Here is a 23,445-nt window from a genome sequence, read left to right on the forward strand (position 1 = left end):
AACAAAGCAAATAGAAAATTTAAGGCCTACAAGCTATCCTATAACGCCTACAACTGCTGCTCTCTTCAATTTGCAAACGATTGACTTTTTTACTCATTTTCTGAGGCACCAAGCAATAGCATGAATAGCTTTTAGCTAAGTAAGAAGAGACAAAGCATAATGTCCATATAAAAGTGAAATCTCCTTTTGACATTGGAAGATATTATCAGAAAGATATGAAACAATGACATGACATTTCTTAGAAACATCGTCGCAGTAGTAAGGGCCAGGCTCAAATCCCTCGTTAACCTAGCCTTGGTGAGGTGACTCTTGGAGACCTCCTAAAATAAAACGAATGCATTAACATCATACTCCCTCCGGTCCTATTTATAAGAGAAATTTGAGTCAACAAAAGTTGATGTATCTAATTAAAAATTCAGTCCAAATACATTCACTTTTTTTGACCTAAATTTCTCTTATAAATAGGATCGGATGTTGTATTCAATACAACATACAAACAAAAGAAATATTTTTTAGGGTGATTAATAATATTAACAAGAGAAATGATATTTGTACAACCATTTTGTAACAACTTTTTGACAACTTTCTCTCTCATACTCACATTATGTTTTTATTCTCTCTCTTCCTTTTTCTCTCTCTATTATTTTTGACCAATAGAAATAGAGAAAATGGAAGTTGTCATGAAAGTTGTCACCGATGGTTGTTCATATATCATTACTCTGTTAACAAACATTATTCTATATGTTTTGAATAGTACACCCAAATTTAAACATCATAACTTTACAAACAAATTAAGCTCAACACGTGAGATAACATTGCATACACAACCATGGCGCCATTTCAGGTACGAGACTGCCATGGGTCATGTACCATACATGACCACTTTTTAGTTTTTTTTTTTTTTTTACTGCAAGACCAATTATAGCCATTGGATTAGTTTGAAAGGCAATAGATGGTCGAGATTTCAAGCTCTCTTACCTGCTAAAATGTATGCAATTGAATTTGAAATTAAATGTAGTAAAGGGTGTTTTGGAAATTCTCTTCAAAATCTATAAATGTTTTTTAGGACCGTTTTTATTGTTGCCCAGATTAATTTTTAATTTTTTTTCTTCGTTTATTTTAGTTTGGGTTAAATATGTTTTTGATCCTTATAAAATTAGGGCATTTTAAGTTTAGTTATTACTTAATTTTATTAATTCTTTAGTCCCTAAAAAAAGATTTTGCACTCAATATTAGTTCCTACTCAATTCAAATTTGCTTAATTTATGTTTAAACTCTTAAGTTTTGAACAATTTTTTTGCAGATGTGTTACGAACATTACTTAAAGTTCATCCATGAAAAATTATTGCAAAATTTGATTTTTATTTTCAGATTTTGTTACTTTTATCTTTAACTTTTCACGTTTTAAAAATTCATATTTAATTCATTTCGTGTTAAAAAATTCTAAATTTTAGTAATTGAACCTTTCATAGTGTTTTAAACTTGTCTCAAAAAAATCGTTCAAAAATTTAAGAGTTTGAGGATAATCAAACAAAAATTGTCTTATCAGGGACTAAAATTATAAGTAACTTTATTTTGTATGGACTAAAAAGACTATTAAAATTAAGGGGTTAATTAAGTTTTTTTATTTTATTTTGGTCAAGTAGCCTAGTGGCTAGAGCTCGCACAATTTAATTGTGGAGAAGTTGAGTGTCCGGGATTCGAACCCCGGCCCATGCATGTAGAATGCAATATCCCTACCAACTGAGCTAAGCTCACGAAGTTAATTAAGTTTTTAATCCCTATAAATATTCACAGTTTTGTTTTTACTCTCTACAAAATGAAATCACACTTTTTATTCTCTGTGACATTTTCCTTAAGTATTTTAGGGACCAAAAATGTTGATGGAAATTTTTGATGGGGACTAAAAAGGCTGATGGAAAATTTTTGTAGGAACTAAAAACAAAATTCTGAATATTTATAGGGATCATTTACTTAATTAACCCTAAACTTAGAAGTTCCAAATTTCATATGGACCAAAAACATGTTTAACCCTTTTAGTTTTAATACTAATTTTTTAAAATGCAATTAAACTTAGATTATTTTAGTTTGGGTTAATACCGCTTTTGGTCCTTGTAATATTAGCAAATTCCGGTTTTAGTCCCCGTAAAAAAAAATAGATTCCATCCCTATCATTTGAGATTCTTCCACTTTTAGTCCCTCACTTAAACTTGTCATCAGAATCTACTGACGTGTCTAGCTGATTGTGTAATTATTTTTTGTTTTTATTTTTTTAAAAAGTAATCAGATGCCACGTAGATTAAGTTGTTTGTTTTATTTAATAATTAAATAAAAACAAATTAAAATTACAATTAAAAAAACATAAAAATCAAATGTCCTTGTTTTTCCAACTTCTTCTTCCATCGTTCATCTTCTTCTTTACATGGTCCATGTTCTTCTTCTTCCTATTCATCATAAACCCAAGCAACAAGAACAAATATATGCAGGAAGCTTCATGTTTATATAAAATAAAATAAAAACATATTCACAAATCCATAAAATTTCAAGAACAACAACAAAAAAAATTCAAGAACAACAACAAAAACAAGAACAACAACAACACAAGGTTCAACAAGAAATCCATAAATTCACATAATCACAAAATATTAACAAGAAATTCACAAATTCGAAAAGCTTCTACTCATGCCATATCTGACTCACACAAACCCAAAAAACTTCAGCACAAATTTACATTTCAATTTCATCTCTAATCTTTTATGGATCTAGATCCCCAAATTGATATTCATGAATTTTAATTAAAAAAATTGTGAGTCATTAACTTAAACACAAAACCAAAACGATCTACAAAACCAAACCTAGAAATTGTGGATGATTCAACTCAGATTCTTCTTCCTTCATCCTTTCTCTCTTTAAAAACAAAGTTTTCTCTTTCTCTCTCTAAACAACACTCCTATTCATGTTTATGTTTGTTTAAGTGTGTGGTTCAAATTTTAAGAAACTCATAAATTCAAAATTGAAAGATGAGATTTTTATAAGCCCAGAAATTCAATTGTGTTCTTTTGATAAAAGGACCAAGAATGAAAAAAAAATAAAAAAATGGGTTTCAATTTGAGATATATTGGGCCAGATTCAATTTGGAGAAGGAAGATGAAGCTTCAAGAAGAAAGTTAATGGGGGAAAGGAAGGTGATGATGGGTCGAGATTTTTGGGGCGCTGGGTCAAGCACTCAAGCTGGAGAAGGAGAATTGGGAAAGGAAAGGGAAAGATGAACATGAAGAACATGGGAAGGATGAAAATGAAGTTTTTATTTTAATTAATTTTAGTTTCTTATTTTAATTTAATTTATTTTATATCAATTCTAAATTTTATTTTCAATTAATTAAATAAATGTAAATCAAATATAATCAATGGACACAACCGATTAACAATGTCAAATATAATCAATCTGACTATTGAATATGACCTTAATTGAACAAGAAAGAAGTAGAAACTAAAGTTTTGGCAATTAGAATCTTCGGTATAAGCCAAAATATGAAAACCTATCCCGTTGGAAACCTAGTCAACATGTAAGGACATTATTCCGTCAGAGTAATATGCTTCCAAGTTGACTAGGTTTTTAATGGGATAATTTATCAGATTGACTTATACCAAAGATTTCGATTGCCGAAATTTCAGTTCCTACTTCGTTCTTATTCCAATAAGGTCATATTCAACGGTAGGATTGATTATATTTGATATCGTTAGTCGGTTGCGTCTGTTTTGGTAATCAAGGTAATGTCCTTCCATGTTGACTAGGTTTCTAATGTGATAGTTTTCAGATTGACTTACACTGAAGATTTCAATTGCCAAAATTTTAGTTCATACTTCGTTCTTGTTCAATTATGGTCATATTCAATGGTCGGATTGATTATATTTGATACTGTTAGTTAATTGCGTCCATTTTGATCGTAAGAGGAATGTCCTTTCATATTGACTAGGTTTTTAATGTGATAATTTTTGAGATTGACTTATATCGAAGGTTCCGATTGCTGAAATTCTAGTTTATACTTCGTTCTTGTTCAATTAAGGTCATATTCAACGGTCGGATTGAAGGTGAGAAAAACACAAGAAGGGGGGTTGAATTGTGTTTTGAAAAATTCTTCGTTTCTCCTAAAAACTGAACACACTGATCAGAAGCTAAGTGAGACAGCTTCTGAAGTGATGATCAGAATCTAAATGCAGCGGAATAAAACAGAGAGAGAGAGAAGAAGAACGACACAAAGCAATTATACTGGTTCCTTCCACAATCCGGAAGTAGTCCAGTCCCCCTTGCACTTCCAAGGAGATTTCACTAAGAGTAATATCTGATTACAATTGCTCAAGCACACAAGCAAGAGACTTCCTTTGCTCAAGCACACAAGCTAGAGACTTCCTTTGCTCAAGAACACAATCAAGAGACTTCCTGCTCAAGCACAACTGCAAGAGACTTCCTAACTAAACAAAATTACACAGAAAATTGTTTAAGGTTGAACACTTGATATACAATCAGAGGTGCTCACAATACAAATCAGATACAGACTCAATGGACTTAAGAATTTCTAAGATATGACTTTGAGACACAGAAATTCTAAGTGAATGCAGAACAATTTCAGCAGAGGTTTGGCACTTGTAAAAATGTTGAGTCTTTCGTTCAGCGTTCTTGCATTACCAAAACTCTAAGTCTTCACTCCTTTATATAGAGGTGTGAAAGAGACGTTGTGAAATTGCCAGCACACCAAAGAGTCGTTGTTGAAGCTTGATCTTTCACCAATGATCTTTTGCCTGATTTGGTTGTTGTCCTATGAAGAACCAATTTGAAATCCATTCCTTATCCAAAGGAACATATATGCAGGCGAGACCGTATTCTGGAGCTGTTTTCTTGTCTTGTAGCGTGGACACAAAACAGAGTAGTGGAGAACGTGGTTGTACAATTCGTACAAAGTACAATGTCAACGCTTTCGTCCAAATTGCAAGCACATGCCTTCAAACACCTTTGAAATGACCGTTGCAATGTTCCACTGATTTTCTGCTGTGTTTTCGAAACCAATAGACAGCTTTTGCAATGTAGATTCTTCAATCTTTGAATGTTTTGCAAATCCAGTTGATCTTCAGCTTCTGGTGAAATGACTTCTGATGAGGCAGCTTCTGATGGTGCAGCTTCTGCAGCTTCTGATGGTGCAGCTTCTGCAGCTTCTGATGGTGTGGCTTCTGGACCTCTTGTCTTCAGGAGCACTATTCTTCAGGAGCAGCTTGACTTCAGGAGCGCTTTTACTTTCAGGAGCGTATTGCCTTCAGAATCATCTAAGCTTCATTTTCTTTTGCTCTTTATTTGCTCATTCAGAACCAATTAATGATGTAACTTTTTTAACTGTGGTCCTGTACACTTGAACAAATATTAGCTAGTCCAATTTACAATTTTTAATACCTTGTTATCATCAAAACTTTCTAAGGTTCATTGTTAAACACATTTTGTTCCAACACGGATTTATTATATTTGACACCGTTAGTCGGTTGTGTCCGTTTTGATCGTCGGAGTAATGTCATTCCATGTTAACTAGCTTTTCTAATGGGATAGTTTATCAGTTTGACTTATACCTAAGATTCCGATTTTCAAAACTCTAGTTCCGGCTTCGTTTATATTCCAATAAGCAACTTACTCATATATCAACATAAAAATTTGTTTTCGCATATATAAGCAAATAAAATCCGTAATTGGTGTGACTCCACTATTTAAGAAATTTTTGTATATATAAGAGAAAAATATTTAATATAAACATTACATTAATACTTATGTTTTTTATTTAATATCTATAAACATTCTACGATATAAACAATCTAATTAATGGGTAGTGTTATCTTGTGCCCTTAGGACACATGTTAAGAAACCTAAAAGAAGAAATATTGTTTAAAATTTTGTGCATTTAAATGATTAAAAAGTTAAATATTAAATGCAATGCACACATTCCAATAAGTTTTTTCTATATTTGAATCATTAACTTGTGCCTTGAGGGCACAAGTTAACATTTCCCTTATTTTTTATATAATTATCTCATAGATGACCCATGTGAAAGCACTCATTTCTTACTAGTTTTGTAGTCAACCGCAAAAAATCTATTACTATCAATTTCATAAAGTTAGTATAATACAAATTTTTATTCATGTCAATTTAATATCTTATAAATTAACATCATATAACTTCTTCTTTTTTAAATATATTAACGTATTATATGGTTAATAAGAGTCAAAATGGTTTAAATGATTATAATAAAAATAATTTTTTTGACAATGGTTTAATGTTTTAAACATTATAACGAACAAAAGAATTCCAAAAATTACACTGGGAAAAAATGGTCTTGGAGAACATTTCTAAATTTTTAAAAGAATTCCCAAAACATCATATACGACATTTAATTTCAAGTTCAATTGCATTTTAAAAATTTCTAATGAAACTAAAATAAGCGAAGAAAAAAAAATTACAAAAATTATACTGGGCGAAAAAAAAACGGTGTCCTAAAAAACATTTATAGATTTTGAAGAGAATTTCCAAAACACCCTATATTACATTTAATTTCAAATTCAATTGCATACATTTTAGTAGGTAAAGAGAGCTTGAAATCTCAACCATCTATTGCCTTTCAAACTAATCCAATGGCTATAATTGGTTTTGCAATAAAAAAAAAACAATAAAGTGGTCATGTATGGTACATGACCCATGGCAGTCTCGTACCGGAGACAGAGCCCACAACCATACCCCGAACACATATAATGAAAACCGAAGATTAATTTATTTTGCATTCAATAAAATATTACCAAGCAAAATTTATTTTATTTCTTTTTAAAAACAGTCTTTGAAAACTAATTAATTTAATTTTAAAAAACAAAACAAAATCAAAAGTCAAAGGAAAAAGCTGACTTAGTAAGAACCACTGAAGTCAGTGGACCATTCGCCACACGAACAAATGCAGATTTGACAATGATCTTCACCATCAATCCATCCAGCTCTGCCTCCGAAGTAGGATGAACAAACTCCATTCCGACTCAAAGAGAGGCGCTGAAGATGGCGTCCACAGAAGAATGTGTTGTCGATGTGGATGTGTGGTGATATGGGTTGACGTGTTTGGAATTGTGGTAATTGATGACATTCTGTCATTACGTAATATTAGGGACTTATTGTGACATTTTGATAGAGTTCTCATGCAATTTATACTGTTCTGGAGTGCAAAAAGCTTAAAATTTGAAGTCTGTTCGAAGGAAATCGCGCCACGCCAATTTCAAGCCGTGCTGCGATTTTTGAAGCAAAAATACACACTTCCTGTAAAGGGGAAATCGCGGCACGCCAATTAACAAGGCGCGGCGCGATTTTGATGGGTCAGGCCCATGACTTCTATAAATACTGCACTCAATCTGAAGAACAGGGGTTACGATTTTGGAGAGCAAAGTGCGATTTTGAGACATCGGAGACGGCTAGAAGGGCGATTTCTTCATCCTTTTACCAATTCATGTATGTTTTAATTATTTCATTGATTATGCTATTTGTAAACTCGATTATGAGTAGCTAAATCTCTTAGAGATTAGATCCGAGATGAATCTTTGTAACCCTAATTGACACATGTTGCTGTGAAACTCTATTTTGTTTATGAATTCAATTCTAGTTTATTCAATTCAATTGTTCTTAATGCTTTTTATATCTTGATCACATATAACTTGATTTCGTGAGAATGAATGACCACTGACCATGGCTTTCAACTTAGACCTAATTGAATTGTTCTAATAAACAGGGTTAGTCTAGGAATAGATAATCGTTTGTTAGTGATAATAGGTTAACGTTCGGTAAAACCTTCAAGAATTAATAGACCACCTAAGGAATTAGGGGCTGTAGTTTAAGAAGAGAGTCCTAACTCAAGGGATTGATTAGGGCTATTTTGTTAATCATCGTAAACTAGAAGAGGGTTCATAACAAATAGGTGCAGTAGACCAATTAGGGGAACTTAGAGGATTCGACGGATCTGATCTCATCTTTCTCTCTTATTTTCTTAATCAAATCTAATTTCTTTTATTTGATTTCATAAAATCAAACCAAATCTTCTGCCAAGTGGCAAACTAAAAATAAACTTTACACATCCTAATTATATAACGAAATTGAATTATTGAAGTTAAAAACAGTCCTCGTGGGATCGATATTTTTACTACTTCGATAGTATTTGGTGCACTTGCCAAACGTCTATCAAGTTTTTGGCGCCGTTGCCGGGGACTGTTGAACTATTTCAACAAGGCAATTACGTTATTATTTAGGATTTCTGTCTTTTATATTTTTGTATATATATATATATTTAAAAAAAAATATTATGCTCTTTGTTTTCTTCTCATTGTACTGTGCTACTGAAAAGTTTATCCAAGTTTTGCAGCTATGATAGACAGGGTACTCCTCTATGACACAGAAGAGATTGCTAAGTTGCAGTATGAAAAATATATGCTATCTTTTAAGATCAAAATTTTGGACAACAAAATCTCGAGTTGTGATCATCATGAGGCAAATCAACCAGGTAGTGATGGTGAAGGGAAGAAAGAGATGATCAACATCGATTACAATACTCAACTTCAGAATATTTTAGATGATTTCTTGGTGTCAAATCAAGTTTCATTTGAGAAGTTTGATGTTCAGTGTGGTGATCTTGTTGAGAAAGCACATGAGTCTCAGAGGAAGCTGGTTCAGATGAAGAGTGAGTGTCACAAGGTTGAGGTGGAAGAAAAACCCAAAGTGAGGAGTGTTGATATATTCCCAAAGTCTGAACCAACGGAGGTTGAGGAAATCACTCGTGTGCAGATGGATGCACGTCCTTCTCTACGGTGGGAGAGCTTAAACTCTAAAGGTTTAACAGTGAGAGCATGGGAGCATCTACTTCTTTGCTACAAATTCATGGAATTCCTACCAAACAAGAGGAAGAAGAAGGATGATATATTCTTTCTGACATATTTGCCACCCTAACAGTGGTTGAAGCGTCAAGCTCAATGACGTAAAAGAAAGCGCTGGGTGGGAGGCAACCCACTGTTTAATTTTCAGGTATGATTTTATTGCTTTCAAAAATAAAAACACAAAAATATTTTTCTTTTCTTTTTAATATGAGGCAGGAAAGTTTTCGAAAAATTGTTCTAGTACCTCCTATCAAGAAAATCATGCAAGGTACTGATGTCTTGCATGATTCTCTCTTCAAAAGTTTTTCAAAAATTCAATAAAACTCAGGCATTTTTCAAGAAAACAAGTTTTGGCATGAGAGAACTCCCTGTTTCTACAAAATCGCGCCGCGCCTGTATATGGCCGCAGCGCGATTTTTCTCCTCAGCCTATAAAAACCTCACTATTCATCATCATTTTCATTCCATTTTTCCTACTTTTCTCTACCAAAAATTTCCCTAGACTTCCCATTCACGAATTTTTCCCATCTTAATCTACCTTATCACTTCCTAAACATCATCAAACCACAATCCAATCACAAATTCATCAATCCAAACCATTATCATTCACAATCCATCACAATCCATCATAATTTTCCCAAACTTCACAAAACTTCCTTTTCACCATCTTCCTTAACCACAAATGGCCTCTAATCCATGAAACACCCGCTCAAAGAAAGCCACCAACCCCAAGCCATCCACAAGCAAAGCCAAACGCCCTCGTACCGCATCCGAACCACCCGAAAACGACATTCATTTTATCAATGACCAAGCCCAAGAGTTCCACAAAGCCATGAAAAGTTTTGGTGTTGTGGGGGAGAGGAAGTTTGAATTCACAAAGCTTGTGAATTATCCTTTCTTTGAGGCTGAGTTACGAAGGAGAGGGTGGACGAAGTTGAATGAGATGATCGATGAAGCGAACAACAAAACCGTGATCGTCGAATTCTTTGCAAATGCACGGGTTTCCGATACACCCTTTCAATCTTTTGTTTGGGGCAAGATCATTGATTTCAGCCCTGAAGCCCTTAATGCATTGCTGAATGTTCAACCGCCAGAGGAGTGTTGGGTTGAGAAACTGAGGAGGGAAATCACTGACGATTTCAACACCACCGAGCAAGATCAAGGGGATGGCATCTTCGAAGGATTGAGGACACCGGGGGCTGGAAACTCGGATGATGATCAAGACATGGGCTGATCTACTGATGGATTGGCATTTTCTGCTTTGTATTTTATTTTTCAGTCATTTTTCTTTTAATGTATTTTCTTTGTATTTTCTTTTTAATGTCGAAGTCCATTGAACTTATTTCCCTATTGTAATTGCTCCTGCACTTGTTTATTATTAATGAATTTGTTTTGTTTCATGTGACCTATTACAGTTTAGTAACAGTTGTTTGATGAAACGGTATTCCAAAAGTTCTCAAGGAGGGGTGACTTGATTCAAAGGCGAAGTGTACGGCGTTGCTAGGTAGTCACATACTCCCAGAAATCTCAGCCATAAGGTTCATTGCCAAATCTTGTTTTTCAATTTACTTATAGTTAGATTAGTTTTCCATGCGACTACATTTCTAGAACTTGCATTGTTTCTCTATTATTGATTGGTCTCTGTCAATTACACACTGAGGCAAAAGTGCTTGGTCCTGTGAGCCTTTTTGAAGCCTACCCTGTTTTAATTTGTTGAATTTATCCTTTCTTAACCAATTGTGAGCCGTTAGGATTAGAACTTTTTGTTCGGTGACAAACTACATTACAAGCCTAGAGACTTTTAAGACTTGTCCCTTAATGTATTTTCTGAGTTAAGGCATTGTAGAATGTTGCTAAAGATTAAGTTTGGGGTTGCTATTGGAATTTGCAACCAACTAAGTTTGGGGTGGGGGTACTAGAGAATAAGAGAACAAAAATGAATAAAATATGAAATTGTCATGCAAAATACACACAAAAATGGTGTATTAAAAAAAAAAAAAAAGAAATTGAATGATGAAAAAGGGACAAAACATTGAAAATCCGAGTAACTTCAAACTCGATTGTCCCTAAATGTTAAAAATATTCTCTAGTACCTTTGCATTGATTGTTATTTCAAAAGGTGAATGATCGAAGGATTGAATTTTGTGCTTTAATTTCCGTAGGAATGCCTAACTCAAATTTTGTGTAGCCTACTTATCCAAATATATCCCACCTTTCACCTAAGCCCCGTTATAACCCTAAAGACCTCAAAAGTGTGTAATGATATTGACTTTGATTGATATCTAGAAACTTTTCAAGCGTATGGTAATATGTAGACCTGCATGTCGACTGGTAGAACCCTATTTCATATTGTTGCGTGGAGTTGTGAATTGGTGGATGCGAACAAGTCAAACTAGCTCATCTTTAGCTAGAAGGAGAATGAACTTTTGGGTACTATCGTTTTGTCAGGTAACTGTTATTTTACTGTCGTTTGTCACTGTTGCAAGCAAATTCCTTGAGGACAAGGAATGGTTTAAGTTTGGGGTTGTGATGACATTCTGTCATTACGTAATATTAGGGACTTATTGTGACATTTTGATAGAGTTCTCATGCAATTTATACTGTTCTGGAGTGCAAAAAGCTTAAAATTTGAAGTCTGTTCGAAGGAAATCGCGCCACGCCAATTTCAAGCCGTGCTGCGATTTTTGAAGCAAAAATACACACTTCCTGTAAAGGGGAAATCGCGGCACGCCAATTAACAAGGCGCGGCGCGATTTTGATGGGTCAGGCCCATGACTTCTATAAATACTGCACTCAATCTGAAGAACAGGGGTTACGATTTTGGAGAGCAAAGTGCGATTTTGAGACATCGGAGACGGCTAGAAGGGCGATTTCTTCATCCTTTTACCAATTCATGTATGTTTTAATTATTTCATTGATTATGCTATTTGTAAACTCGATTATGAGTAGCTAAATCTCTTAGAGATTAGATCCGAGATGAATCTTTGTAACCCTAATTGACACATGTTGCTGTGAAACTCTATTTTGTTTATGAATTCAATTCTAGTTTATTCAATTCAATTGTTCTTAATGCTTTTTATATCTTGATCACATATAACTTGATTTCGTGAGAATGAATGACCACTGACCATGGCTTTCAACTTAGACCTAATTGAATTGTTCTAATAAACAGGGTTAGTCTAGGAATAGATAATCGTTTGTTAGTGATAATAGGTTAACGTTCGGTAAAACCTTCAAGAATTAATAGACCACCTAAGGAATTAGGGGCTGTAGTTTAAGAAGAGAGTCCTAACTCAAGGGATTGATTAGGGCTATTTTGTTAATCATCGTAAACTAGAAGAGGGTTCATAACAAATAGGTGCAGTAGACCAATTAGGGGAACTTAGAGGATTCGACGGATCTGATCTCATCTTTCTCTCTTATTTTCTTAATCAAATCTAATTTCTTTTATTTGATTTCATAAAATCAAACCAAATCTTCTGCCTAGTGGCAAACTAAAAATAAACTTTACACATCCTAATTATATAACGAAATTGAATTATTGAAGTTAAAAACAGTCCTCGTGGGATCGATATTTTTACTACTTCGATAGTATTTGGTGCACTTGCCAAACGTCTATCAGTAATATTTAAAAGAGTAACTCATATCTGATAACAAAATTTTGCTAAAAAAATTAGTTAAATAACCAAAAATAATATTACAAAAAAAAAAACTAAAACTAGTACATGTAATTTCAAACACACACACGCACGTGCACACACATATATTTATGATTGAGTCAACCTATGAACCCTCTCAAAAGTAAATAAAACTCAACTAAAGATATGACTAACTTGCATAGGGATTTAATGAAGCTTTCAAACCCATCGCCATCTCATCCTGCAAAATGACGTTAGATAAATAATTCACAAACTCCCTCAACCCTATACAAACAAAATAAATACTTTTGAGGGTGATTAATAATATTAACAAGCATTATTCTATATGTTTAAAATAGTACACTTAAATTTAAGCATCACAACTTTACAAACAAAAGTTTAACACGTGAGAGAACATTGCATACAACACAACATACCCCAAACACATATAATGAAAAGTAAAGATTAATTTATTTGCCATTCAAAAAAATATTACCAAGCAAAATTTATTTTATTTCTTTTCTAAAAACAGTTTTTGAAAATTAATTAATTTGTAACAATATAGTTTTAAAAAACAAAATCAAAAGCCAAAGGAAAAAACAGATTTAGTAAGAACCACCGAAGTTAGTGGACTATTCACCACACGAACAAATGCGATTTGGCAATAATCTTCACCATCAATCCATCCAGCTCTGCCTTCGAAGTAGGATGAACCAACTCCATTCTCACACAAAGAGGGGCGCTTAAGATGGCATCCACCGAAGAATGTGTTGTCGACATGGATGTGGTGATATGGGTTGATGGGTTTGAAATTGTGGAGGAGGAGGAAGATGAGGAAGCCATGGGTGATGAGTGATGGAAGGTAGGCGTGAGAGAGAGATCAGAGAAAAAAAAGAGAAAAAAAAGAGAAGGAAGAGGGAGAAGAGAAGAGTGAGAGGGTGAGATAAAAGTTGGTGATCAATAACTCTTTGTTAAGAGTCATTAAGTGGTACGAAAATAGAAGATAACAGAAAAAAATAACATAAATGCAATTAGCTCATCAAGTTTTCTGGTGCTGGAGTGTAGAGTGTATTCTTATATAGGCTTCTCCACCCATTCTCAATGTCATTTAACATACATGTTTAAGTTGAACCTTAAAGAAAGATTTGATCCAAAATGGAAACAAAATTTGCTGGAAAAACAATAATATAATAACATTCACAAACTATAAGAGTTCTGATTTGCCATCATCTGATCATAAAGCAAAGGTGGAACCCCAACTTCCACTGTTCCCTCTAGCATTTGAGTAACTTTCTTCATTGAAGGTCTAAGAGTTGGGTTTGGATGAAGACACCATAATCCAACCAAAACCATTTGCTCAAACCTTTTGAAATCATTGAGCACTTCTAAGTCATCACTTACCACTATCTCTAGCTTCCTAGTAACCATGCACCTTAAAACTAAATTAACAAGAACCAAATCATCATCTTCACTTCCTCTTTCATCATCATCATGACTCTGATATGACTCAACATGCCTCCTACAACAAATAATCTCAAGTAGCACAACTCCATAGCTGAAAACATCAACTTTTGCAGTTATTGGTGCACTCCTTAACCATTCAGGTGCTATGTACCCTATTGTCCCTCTAAAATTAGTACTTGTTCTAGTTTGATCTTTGTTCAAAAGCTTGGAAAGTCCAAAATCTGCAATCTTTGCAATATGATTAGCATCAAGTAACACATTTTGTGGCTTGATATCACAATGTATGATCTGTGTTTCACACTCTTCATGCAAGTAGAGTAAGCCTTTTGCTATTCCAAGAGCCATTTCAACCCTTTGACTCCATTGAGGTCTCTCTCCTTTTCCAAACAATAAACTTGACAACGCTCCGTTTGGCATTAGCTCATAAACAAGTAGTCTATGATTATTCTCCATGCAAAATCCCAAAAGTTTCACCAAATTTTTGTGATGTGTAAGACCTATAATTTTGAGCTCAGTCATGAACTCATTCTCACTTTTCTCAATCTTCTTTTCAAGTTTCTTCACTGCAATACCAATTTCCACGTCATCTACAATCAAAGTACTGCGGTAGACTTTCCCTGAAGATCCCTTGCCAAGAATCCTACTGAATCCATCTGTTGCTTCATGCAGCTCTTGGAATGTGAATTCTCTAAAGTTGATTCCAATAGCTGTTGCAGTTAGATACTTCTTTCTTCTTGTTATTAGTCTCTTTACAAAAGGATGATAATAAGCAGCAAGAGCACCAAAGAAGCATGCAAGAGTTGCACTAATTGCAACCATAACCTTCAAAAAAACTCTCACATTAGAACTCTTGTTCTTTGAAACTCCAAATGTGTTGGACTCATTATTACTATAAGGAACTTTGAGAAGTGCTTTTTGTCCCTTGGAAGATGAACTGTTTCTAGCATTCAGCAACGGCATTCTCTTCTTAGCACATGTTGAAGTTGAAGAATTATAAGTAGCAGCAATGATATTGCAATCATCTATCACAGATTTCTTACAACTTTCCAAATCAACATCATTAATGAGAGCAAAATCAGGATAAAATTGAAAATCAGTGTCATCAAACACACGCAGCTCAAAATTCATCATTGAAGATCCACTACAATAATTGATTACAGTTTTTGGACGACACCCTTTAGACACATCTTCTTGATCGAATGGAATATGACCTTGAATACACTCACAATTCACTGATTCATTATCAGGAGAAGTGCATAAACCATAAATTCCACAAACATAATCCACTCTACATGGATCATCTATAGCTCTCCAAACCCTTTCCCAATCAGTTCCATTTTCTTTATGATACACGTATTGCTGGAAATTTCCATTTTCATCAATTGTAGCACGGTGATAGTAATCTTTTACTGGAGTTGGAGTACTTTTTACTCTAATGAGTAAATAATGTTTCCAGTTCCAGTTGCAAGATACAATAGAGAACTAGTTTCATTGAAAACCAAACTCAAATTTGAGACTAAAGTTGAAGTGTACCAGTATGAAGGATCTGACCATTGGTGTGCCTTGAGGATCAAGTTACCATCACCCTGCATTTCAAGCATGAAATTCCCCATTGAGTAGTTTGAATCTCCTTTCCCTTTAGAATAAAGAATTTGATTGCTTTTCAAGGTTTGTCCAGGTACGATTGTGTTAGCTGGAGAATTAAAACTCTCCCAAACAGTTCTTAGGTTGGAGTCTTTCAAGACGAAATTTCCATCATCTTGCATATGAGCAGAATTTGCAGCTTCACTATCTCCTCCAATGTTGTCTATGGTATGAGAAGTGGTTCCATTAGGGCGTGTTATCACAAGGTGTCCTTCAGATGTGAGTTGGAGTAAGGAATTTGGTTCAACTGAGGGACTTTGGTACCATACCAATGTTTTTTGTGGGATTTTTGCAAACCATATTCCTGGTAGAAAAAGACCATTGGGAAGAGGGTAGAATCCGAATTCAAAATCGCCAGAAGGTGATTTCCATGTTGAATTCGATCCGGCTGTGATGCTTGATTTTAAGTCTATGGCATATAAGCCATTTAGTGATGAAATTAGTAAAAGAATAATGCATGGTAGAAACATAGCTAAAGACATTGCATGCAATTGATAGGTGGTGATAGAAAAGAAGATAAAAATGTTCAAAATGACTAGTCTAGCTTGAATTTGTTGCACTAGACTGACTGATTCATGGCATAGAAAAGTTTACAAAAGAAGCAGTCAAATTTGTCCACTACTTTGATTCGTCCAGGTAGCAAGATGAATGGTATGCCGTATACGTATGTATGGTTAAGACTTGGTTGACTCAGATGCCACTAATGCATGCATGGTCTTTACTCTTTACCATTTTACCAAGTCAAGTGAATGAATCATGTTAAAGAAAAATTAATGAGAGATCTCTATGTCATTAGGAACATGCCTCCTTGAGACTGAGATACAGACAATATTGTTAGTACAGATGAAGCAAATATTCTCAATTGTGTGTGTCCATTCAAATAAGTGTCCTCGGATTTAGGTGTCTACTCACCCAAAACTTGTTGGTTCGTTACTGTTATTTGCTATTACAAGTTAGTATTACAGTTTAAGAGTATCTTATCTTCCGTGTTATTTTTTATGAACCTACATTGGATTTCATATAACAAATAGTTAGTTTCTCAATGCTACATCATACTTATTAAACTCATACTCATTTTACTCTAATAGTAAAAAATTATACAATTCTTAAACAACCATATATATTTTTTATAGGTTGTATTCAATGTTATTCCATTATCCTGTTACAATATCTATATTACCAAATGTTAAGATACTTCCAATGAATTGAATGAAAAATTAAAATACAAATTCAGCAACCTAGTAAACATGTATGACATCATTATTGATTGGAGTTTCTCTATCCTCGCTCGCCCTCGGGATAGCATTTTCTGGAAGTTACCTTTTTTTAGTACTAGTAAATAAACCATACCATATTCCTTGTACTGCCACGTTTTTCTCTGGAATCTAGATACTTCTGGACGGGGCTATTTGATATTCAAAGAATCAAAATCATTCATATTTTATCTATTTTCTAAATGAGTTTTCTTAGTTAATATCCAATTTTTTTTTAGAGAAGTTAATATCCAATTACTTGGTAGTGTCAAAATTACTCCCCAGCTGCAATAGTTTTTGATCAAATTTTGTTTATCTCTCAATCATACTGACTATCTCTGTCCCTAATTATAACTATAAGACTCTTATTTATGAGAGAAAAATTTGTCTCTTTTTATAAGATTTTTTTTGGATATTTTGAAGGTTATTAATTATTTCTTTACCAACGTACTCCTATTTATTTTACATATTTTTCTTCAATCAACAATAAATACTAGTATGTTGAAAACATAAACTAACTCTCTCTTAAAGGATAAAATTGTAAAAACAATACTAATTACAAACAAATTTAATACCTTTTTTTTTGTGGTGGCCGATGTTTGAACCCCCGGACATTGCATATATTATGCATTGTCCCTACTAACTGAGTTAAACTCACGAGGACAAACAAAGTTAATACTCTTACCAACTTTCTTAATTCCCGTGATTTTGCCTAAATGGTCTTATATTTAGAGACGGAGGTAGTATGTCCCAGATTATTTTTCTCTAAAACTTGAGAATTAAGACAGAAAAAATATTTATGATGTTTGTTGTAATTAAGTGTGAGTAGTTAGTCTTTCAAAACACTGTCATAGTTCCGATGCAAACTATCGTCAAACCATTGATGTGCCGCATCATGCCGCTGTCAGGTCATTGGAGCTCCGATGTCGGTTGTCGAAAAATTTGCTGCCGTTGGGTTGTCGGAGCTCCGCAACAGTCAACACTACCTTAAAAAAATATATTCAATATTAGACCTTGTTGCATAAAATCTCTTTAAATTAGATTCATAAAATATTAAAAAATAAATAAGACCTTGTTGCATAAAATCTCTTTAAATTAGATTCATAAAATATTAAAAAAATAAATAATACACTTTAATATATGGATCAGATGGACATTCATCCATTAAAATCTCACAATGGATTAGATTGGATGAATTAAAAAAAAAAAAATAATAATAGATTTTAATGGACTAATGAATTGTTTTAAAAGGAATGATATTAATTTTAAACAATTTTTGTGACAACATTTTTTCCTCTCTTTTTATTGGACAATAACACTATAGAAAAAGAAAAGAAAATAAGAGTACAATGATTAATGAAAGTATAAAAGAAAGTTGTCTAAAGTTGAATCAAAAGAAAGTTGTTCTAAAGTTTTTTATTAATGAAAAGTTGTCAATAAATTTTTCTAAAAATAATTCTTCAAATATAATTTCTTTTGTTTTAATTCATGCGCTTAAGATCCAAATTCATACCCATTTATCATAATTTTTCCAATTGTGTTTATAAATTAATTAACAATTTCGAATATAAAAAATAAAAAATTGAAATAAAATTTCAGAAAGTGTGAGAATGTTTTCTGGGGAAGTCTAGAACACGACCCTGTTGTTTGTATTAATTAGAAAAAGACACTTTATCTCTTTCACTTTCACTCACTGTGATCTATCTCCCGTTTGTTTTCTCTCTCATATTTCGTTCTATTCTACACACATTGTTGCTGCTACATCACCGCTCACTCACTCACTCACTCAGGTTTGTCATTTTTACCTTCTTCTTCTGCTACTCTTGTATCAATCAAGAATGATTCTTGTTTTTAATTCTAATTATTTATCGTGTTTCTTACTCATTCACACCAACCAACAGTGCCATTTAGTTATTATCTTTTTTAAATCAACTTGCCTTATAGGTGTTTGTAACTACTCCTGCTGCATCAATCAAATGTCATCAATTCTTCTTTTCATTATGGAACTCAAATATTATACGATACTTGTTTTTTCTGAGATTTTTATTTGTCTCTCACTTTGCATGCATGACACTTTCAATTTGGTCCCTGATTTTTTTAATGTTTTAAAAATGGTTCTTTCACTTTGTCAAATTTTACTCATATCAGTCTTTCAAATTCAAACAATATGCTAGGGACTAAATTGATGATGGATCATAAACTTAGGGTTAGGGACCAAATTGATTGTAACTTTTAAAATATAGGGACTAAATTGATAGTAAGTGGTTAAATATAATGACCAACTTGACAAGTTTAAAAGTGTTAGGGACCTTTTTGAATTTCTTATAATCTCAAGGACCTATTTGAGAAAGTCAGGGATTATGTTGGTGTTTTACTCATTTTTATTTTCTGATGTTGTAACAAGATTATGTTACTGTGTATAATTTGTGGTATTTGGTCAGATATGTACTTTGGAATCTGTATATATCATACAACTTTATTCCTGTAATTGTTTTAACAACTGTGAAAATGGAGGAATCATAACCAAACATTACATACTCAAATTTTGCTTATAACATGTTTTTTTGTTCTTTCCTTACAGTGCTCTGTTCATAAGGTTGATTCTATTCTACTATGATTGTACGAGTTTTTTTAGACCAATAGTGCTTAATATTAACATAAATGAATGAATTTTTCAAACCATGTATGTAATTATATCTGAAGAGCTGCATGTAATTATATCTGAGGAGCTGTTACTTATCTAAGCTATGATTTCAATGTGTTTTGCTTTCTATATTAGATTGTTCGGTTGAAAACTCTCAATTTTTCCTGTTAAATGCAGGATGGCAGAACGAGAACCTGCATATACCGTTGCATCTGACAGTGAAACAACTGGGGAGGAAAAATCATCACCTCTTCCTGAAATAGCGATTGGAATTGATATTGGCACCTCACAATGTAGTGTTGCTGTGTGGAATGGCTCCGAAGTGGAGCTTTTGAAAAACAAAAGAAATCAGAAGCTTATGAAGTCATTTGTGACTTTCAAAGACGAAGCTCCTTCTGGAGGAGTTACCAGTCAATTCTCCCACGACCATGAGATGCTGTTTGGAGATACAATTTTCAATATGAAACGCTTGATCGGCAGAGTTGATACTGACCCTGTGGTTCATGCAAGTAAAAATCTGCCATTTCTGGTGCAGACCTTGGACATTGGCGTTCGTCCATTTATTGCTGCGTTAGTGAACAATGTCTGGAGATCCACCACTCCAGAAGAAGTCCTTGCAATGTTTCTGGTGGAGTTAAGACTGATGACTGAATCTCATCTCAAACGACCGATAAGAAATGTGGTGCTTACTGTTCCGGTTTCATTCAGTCGTTTCCAGCTGACCCGTTTAGAGCGTGCTTGTGCGATGGCTGGTCTTCATGTTCTCAGGTTGATGCCTGAACCAACAGCAGTGGCGTTATTATATGGACAACAACAACAGAAAGCTTCTCAAGAAACTATGGGCAGTGGAAGTGAGAAAATTGCTCTCATTTTCAATATGGGTGCTGGTTATTGTGATGTTGCTGTGACTGCTACCGCCGGGGGAGTATCCCAGATAAAAGCATTGGCAGGAAGTACCATCGGTGGAGAAGATTTGGTTCAGAATATGATGTGTTATCTCTTACCAGATTCTGAAAATATATTCAAGCGTCATGGGGTCAAAGAAATTAAATCAATGGCATTGCTTCGAGTTGCAACCCAGGATGCAATTCATCAGCTTTCCACCCAAAGCAGTGTTCAGGTTGATGTAGATTTGGGAGATGGTTTGAAGATATGCAAGGTTGTTGACAGGGCGGAGTTTGAGGAGGTGAACAAAGAGGTGTTCGAAAAGTGTGAAAGCCTTATCATCCAATGTTTACATGATGCAAAGGTAGAAGTTGGGGATATAAATGATGTGATACTTGTTGGAGGATGTTCTTATATCCCAAGGGTGGAGAATCTTGTTACAACCTTATGCATAATAACAGAAGTTTATAAAGGTATAAACCCTTTGGAAGGTGCGGTTTGTGGTGCAGCAATGGAAGGAGCTGTTGCTTCAGGCATCAGTGATCCCTTTGGAAACTTGGACTTGTTAACGATTCAAGCCACTCCTCTTGCCATTGGAATTCGAGCTGATGGGAACAAGTTTGTACCTGTAATTCCAAGGAACACCACAATGCCAGCACGTAAAGATCTACTTTTCACAACTATTCATGATAATCAAACTGAGGCATTGATACTTGTGTACGAAGGTGAGGGAAAGAAGGCAGAAGAAAACCACTTGTTAGGATATTTCAAGATAATGGGAATACCTGCAGCACCAAAAGGAGTTCCTGAAATCAGTGTGTGCATGGACATAGATGCTGCAAACGTGCTGCGAGTTTTAGCCGGTGTTGTGATGCCTGGATCCCGTATACCTGTGGTGCCTGTTATGGAAGTGAGGATGCCAATGGTTGATGATGGTCATGGTTGGTGTGCTGAGGCCCTAAATAGGACCTATGGTGCCACAATGGATTTGGTTACCCTCAAGAAGGCATAAATTGATAATAATGCATCATTGTACCTATTTTAGTTGTTTTTCTGTGTTCCAGAATAGAAGTTGATTTACATGTATAATGTTTGTAATATAAATGTAATAATACATAGAAGACTTCATTTCTAAAGCTTCCACCTCGTCTGTGCATACCTGATGTTTAAATTTCCTTCTGTACCAGTTGGTTTATTTGTTAACCCACTAACACTGCCCCTCAGTTGCAGGAAGAATAATCTCAGGAAGATATATGTGCAATAGAGGGAGGAAACTTAATGTGTTATAAGAAAGAGAGGTGAGAAAATGGCAAACCTATTGCGATGTATTTATCTCACTCTCCCTCTGCAGTGTCCTCTCCTTTGCTGCAATTTTTATGGTATCCTTCTCTGTTTTTATTATTGCTATCCTTAAAATGGAGTGACTCCATATTTCCCTTCTGGGCATTTGCATTTGATTTTTGTACTCCAAAATTGCAATTGAGCTTTTTAACTGTGCTAATGAAAAGGTCAGTACTAAAGTTGATTTCAGTATTGTTAATTGTCATATGCTTTGGGATATTTATGAGTATAGATTCATCTTACATTTTTATCTTATGCTTTGTCGTTAGCTGTTATTGAATTCAGTTTTTATTACTCGAGAATCAAGCTTTGAAGGACCTTATTTTCCTTTTGTCTACGAATATCGTATAGTACAGTATGCTTAAGCTCAAATTTCTCACTTTTTTAGACCAGACGGGATAACAGGCTATGTTCATTTTACTCACGTAACATGCTATGCTGAAAAAGCAACAAACAGTATTTCCTTTCTATCTCTGTTATCTTCTCTTTTGTTTTGCTATTTTCTTTTACTTTGGTATTATTTTATCTTTGATGTTAGTTCAATGCACACACACTTTGCTCTTTAATTCCAACATTTTTGAAAATACCAACGATTTTTTATCCTTACCACTGTTCTGAATCTTTTATGCACAATGAAGAAAGAGGGGAAAAAGTAAAATAAAAGCATTTCTATAGGACTCTTAACTGGGTGAAATCATTCATGTGAGTAAGTTTGAATGCTGAGTCAGCAAGACATTGTCTTCACACTTGTAAGGCACCCTAGTGGAACAGGTGGCTAACAGAGAACAAAGCCTTGTGTATGTGTCTTGTTGGACACTCTTAAAAAGGTGCTTGTACTTGCTTGAAATGCAAGAGCAAGAAGGCCTATATGTCAAAATAGGAAACCTTACGAATGTGTGCCTTTTACTACCACTATGGATTGATTGACATCAAATGAGGTGGAGTTTCACATGGGAAAGGTTAATCCTTTCCCACCATGGGAGAGTTTTTTGTACCATTAGATTAAAAGAGGAGTATAGATTTTACGATGGTCTGCCCACACTATATATTTTCCCCTCATCATCTTCAACCTCATGAATGAAAATCTGCTGTTCACTACCACCAAGAGACTACAATCCATCTTCATCGAGATGTTCTTAAAAAAACCCATAAAATTAAAATCAAAGAACAATCCAAAATCAATCTTCATGTAATTAAAAGATCAATCAACAACAATGCTCAACCCTTTCTGTTTTCTTTCTTATTTACATCTGAATCACACCAACTTTCTCTAATTATCTCAAGTTCCAATTTTTTTAGGACCCTTTGATTTATTTTCAAGCTTTCTGTCTAAAATTTACTGACTTGAGAACTCATACATGCAACTGGGTATCGGAAAGACTGAACTTTGAAAGTTCATTTTTGGAGAAAATTATGAATGAAGTGATTTAGTTATTTGACAAGTTAACATGTATCAATATTTCCGTGAGTTATGTCATATGGGAAGCCAAAGATTACTTTTTTTGTTGGAGCACTTGCTGTTAATTGTTTACAGTTTCAATCAATTTTGGTTCCATACGAAAATGAAAGAGCTCCTTGGTCTTCTTCTGATTTCAATAATGCTGGATTGAACTTTGATTTTAATTTTCTGTGATTTTTAAGAACAA

General features: G+C 34.1%; 1 protein-coding gene and 1 pseudogene across 2 annotated transcripts; one reads left to right on the forward strand and one right to left on the reverse strand.

Moving 5' to 3' along the window:
* Positions 1 to 13,599: 13,599 nt before the first annotated feature.
* Positions 13,600 to 16,331, reverse strand: LOC146918915 (G-type lectin S-receptor-like serine/threonine-protein kinase LECRK2; annotated as a pseudogene). Its single transcript, XR_015010650.1, has one exon. The product of XR_015010650.1 is annotated as a G-type lectin S-receptor-like serine/threonine-protein kinase LECRK2 (transcript).
* A 2,280-nt stretch (positions 16,332 to 18,611) lies between these two features.
* Positions 18,612 to 21,594, forward strand: HSP70T-2 (heat-shock protein 70T-2). Its single transcript, XM_085712141.1, has 2 exons — positions 18,612 to 18,719; positions 19,751 to 21,594. The coding sequence occupies exon 2, from the start codon at positions 19,752 to 19,754 to the stop codon at positions 21,468 to 21,470; it is 1,719 nt and encodes a 572-aa protein (XP_085568267.1). The 5' UTR covers positions 18,612 to 18,719; position 19,751; the 3' UTR covers positions 21,471 to 21,594.
* Positions 21,595 to 23,445: the final 1,851 nt, after the last annotated feature.

This window comes from Medicago sativa, chromosome 5 (genome assembly GCF_051527215.1).
Source record: "Medicago sativa cultivar Bolivia chromosome 5, Bolivia_mono, whole genome shotgun sequence".
NCBI lineage: Eukaryota > Viridiplantae > Streptophyta > Magnoliopsida > Fabales > Fabaceae > Medicago > Medicago sativa.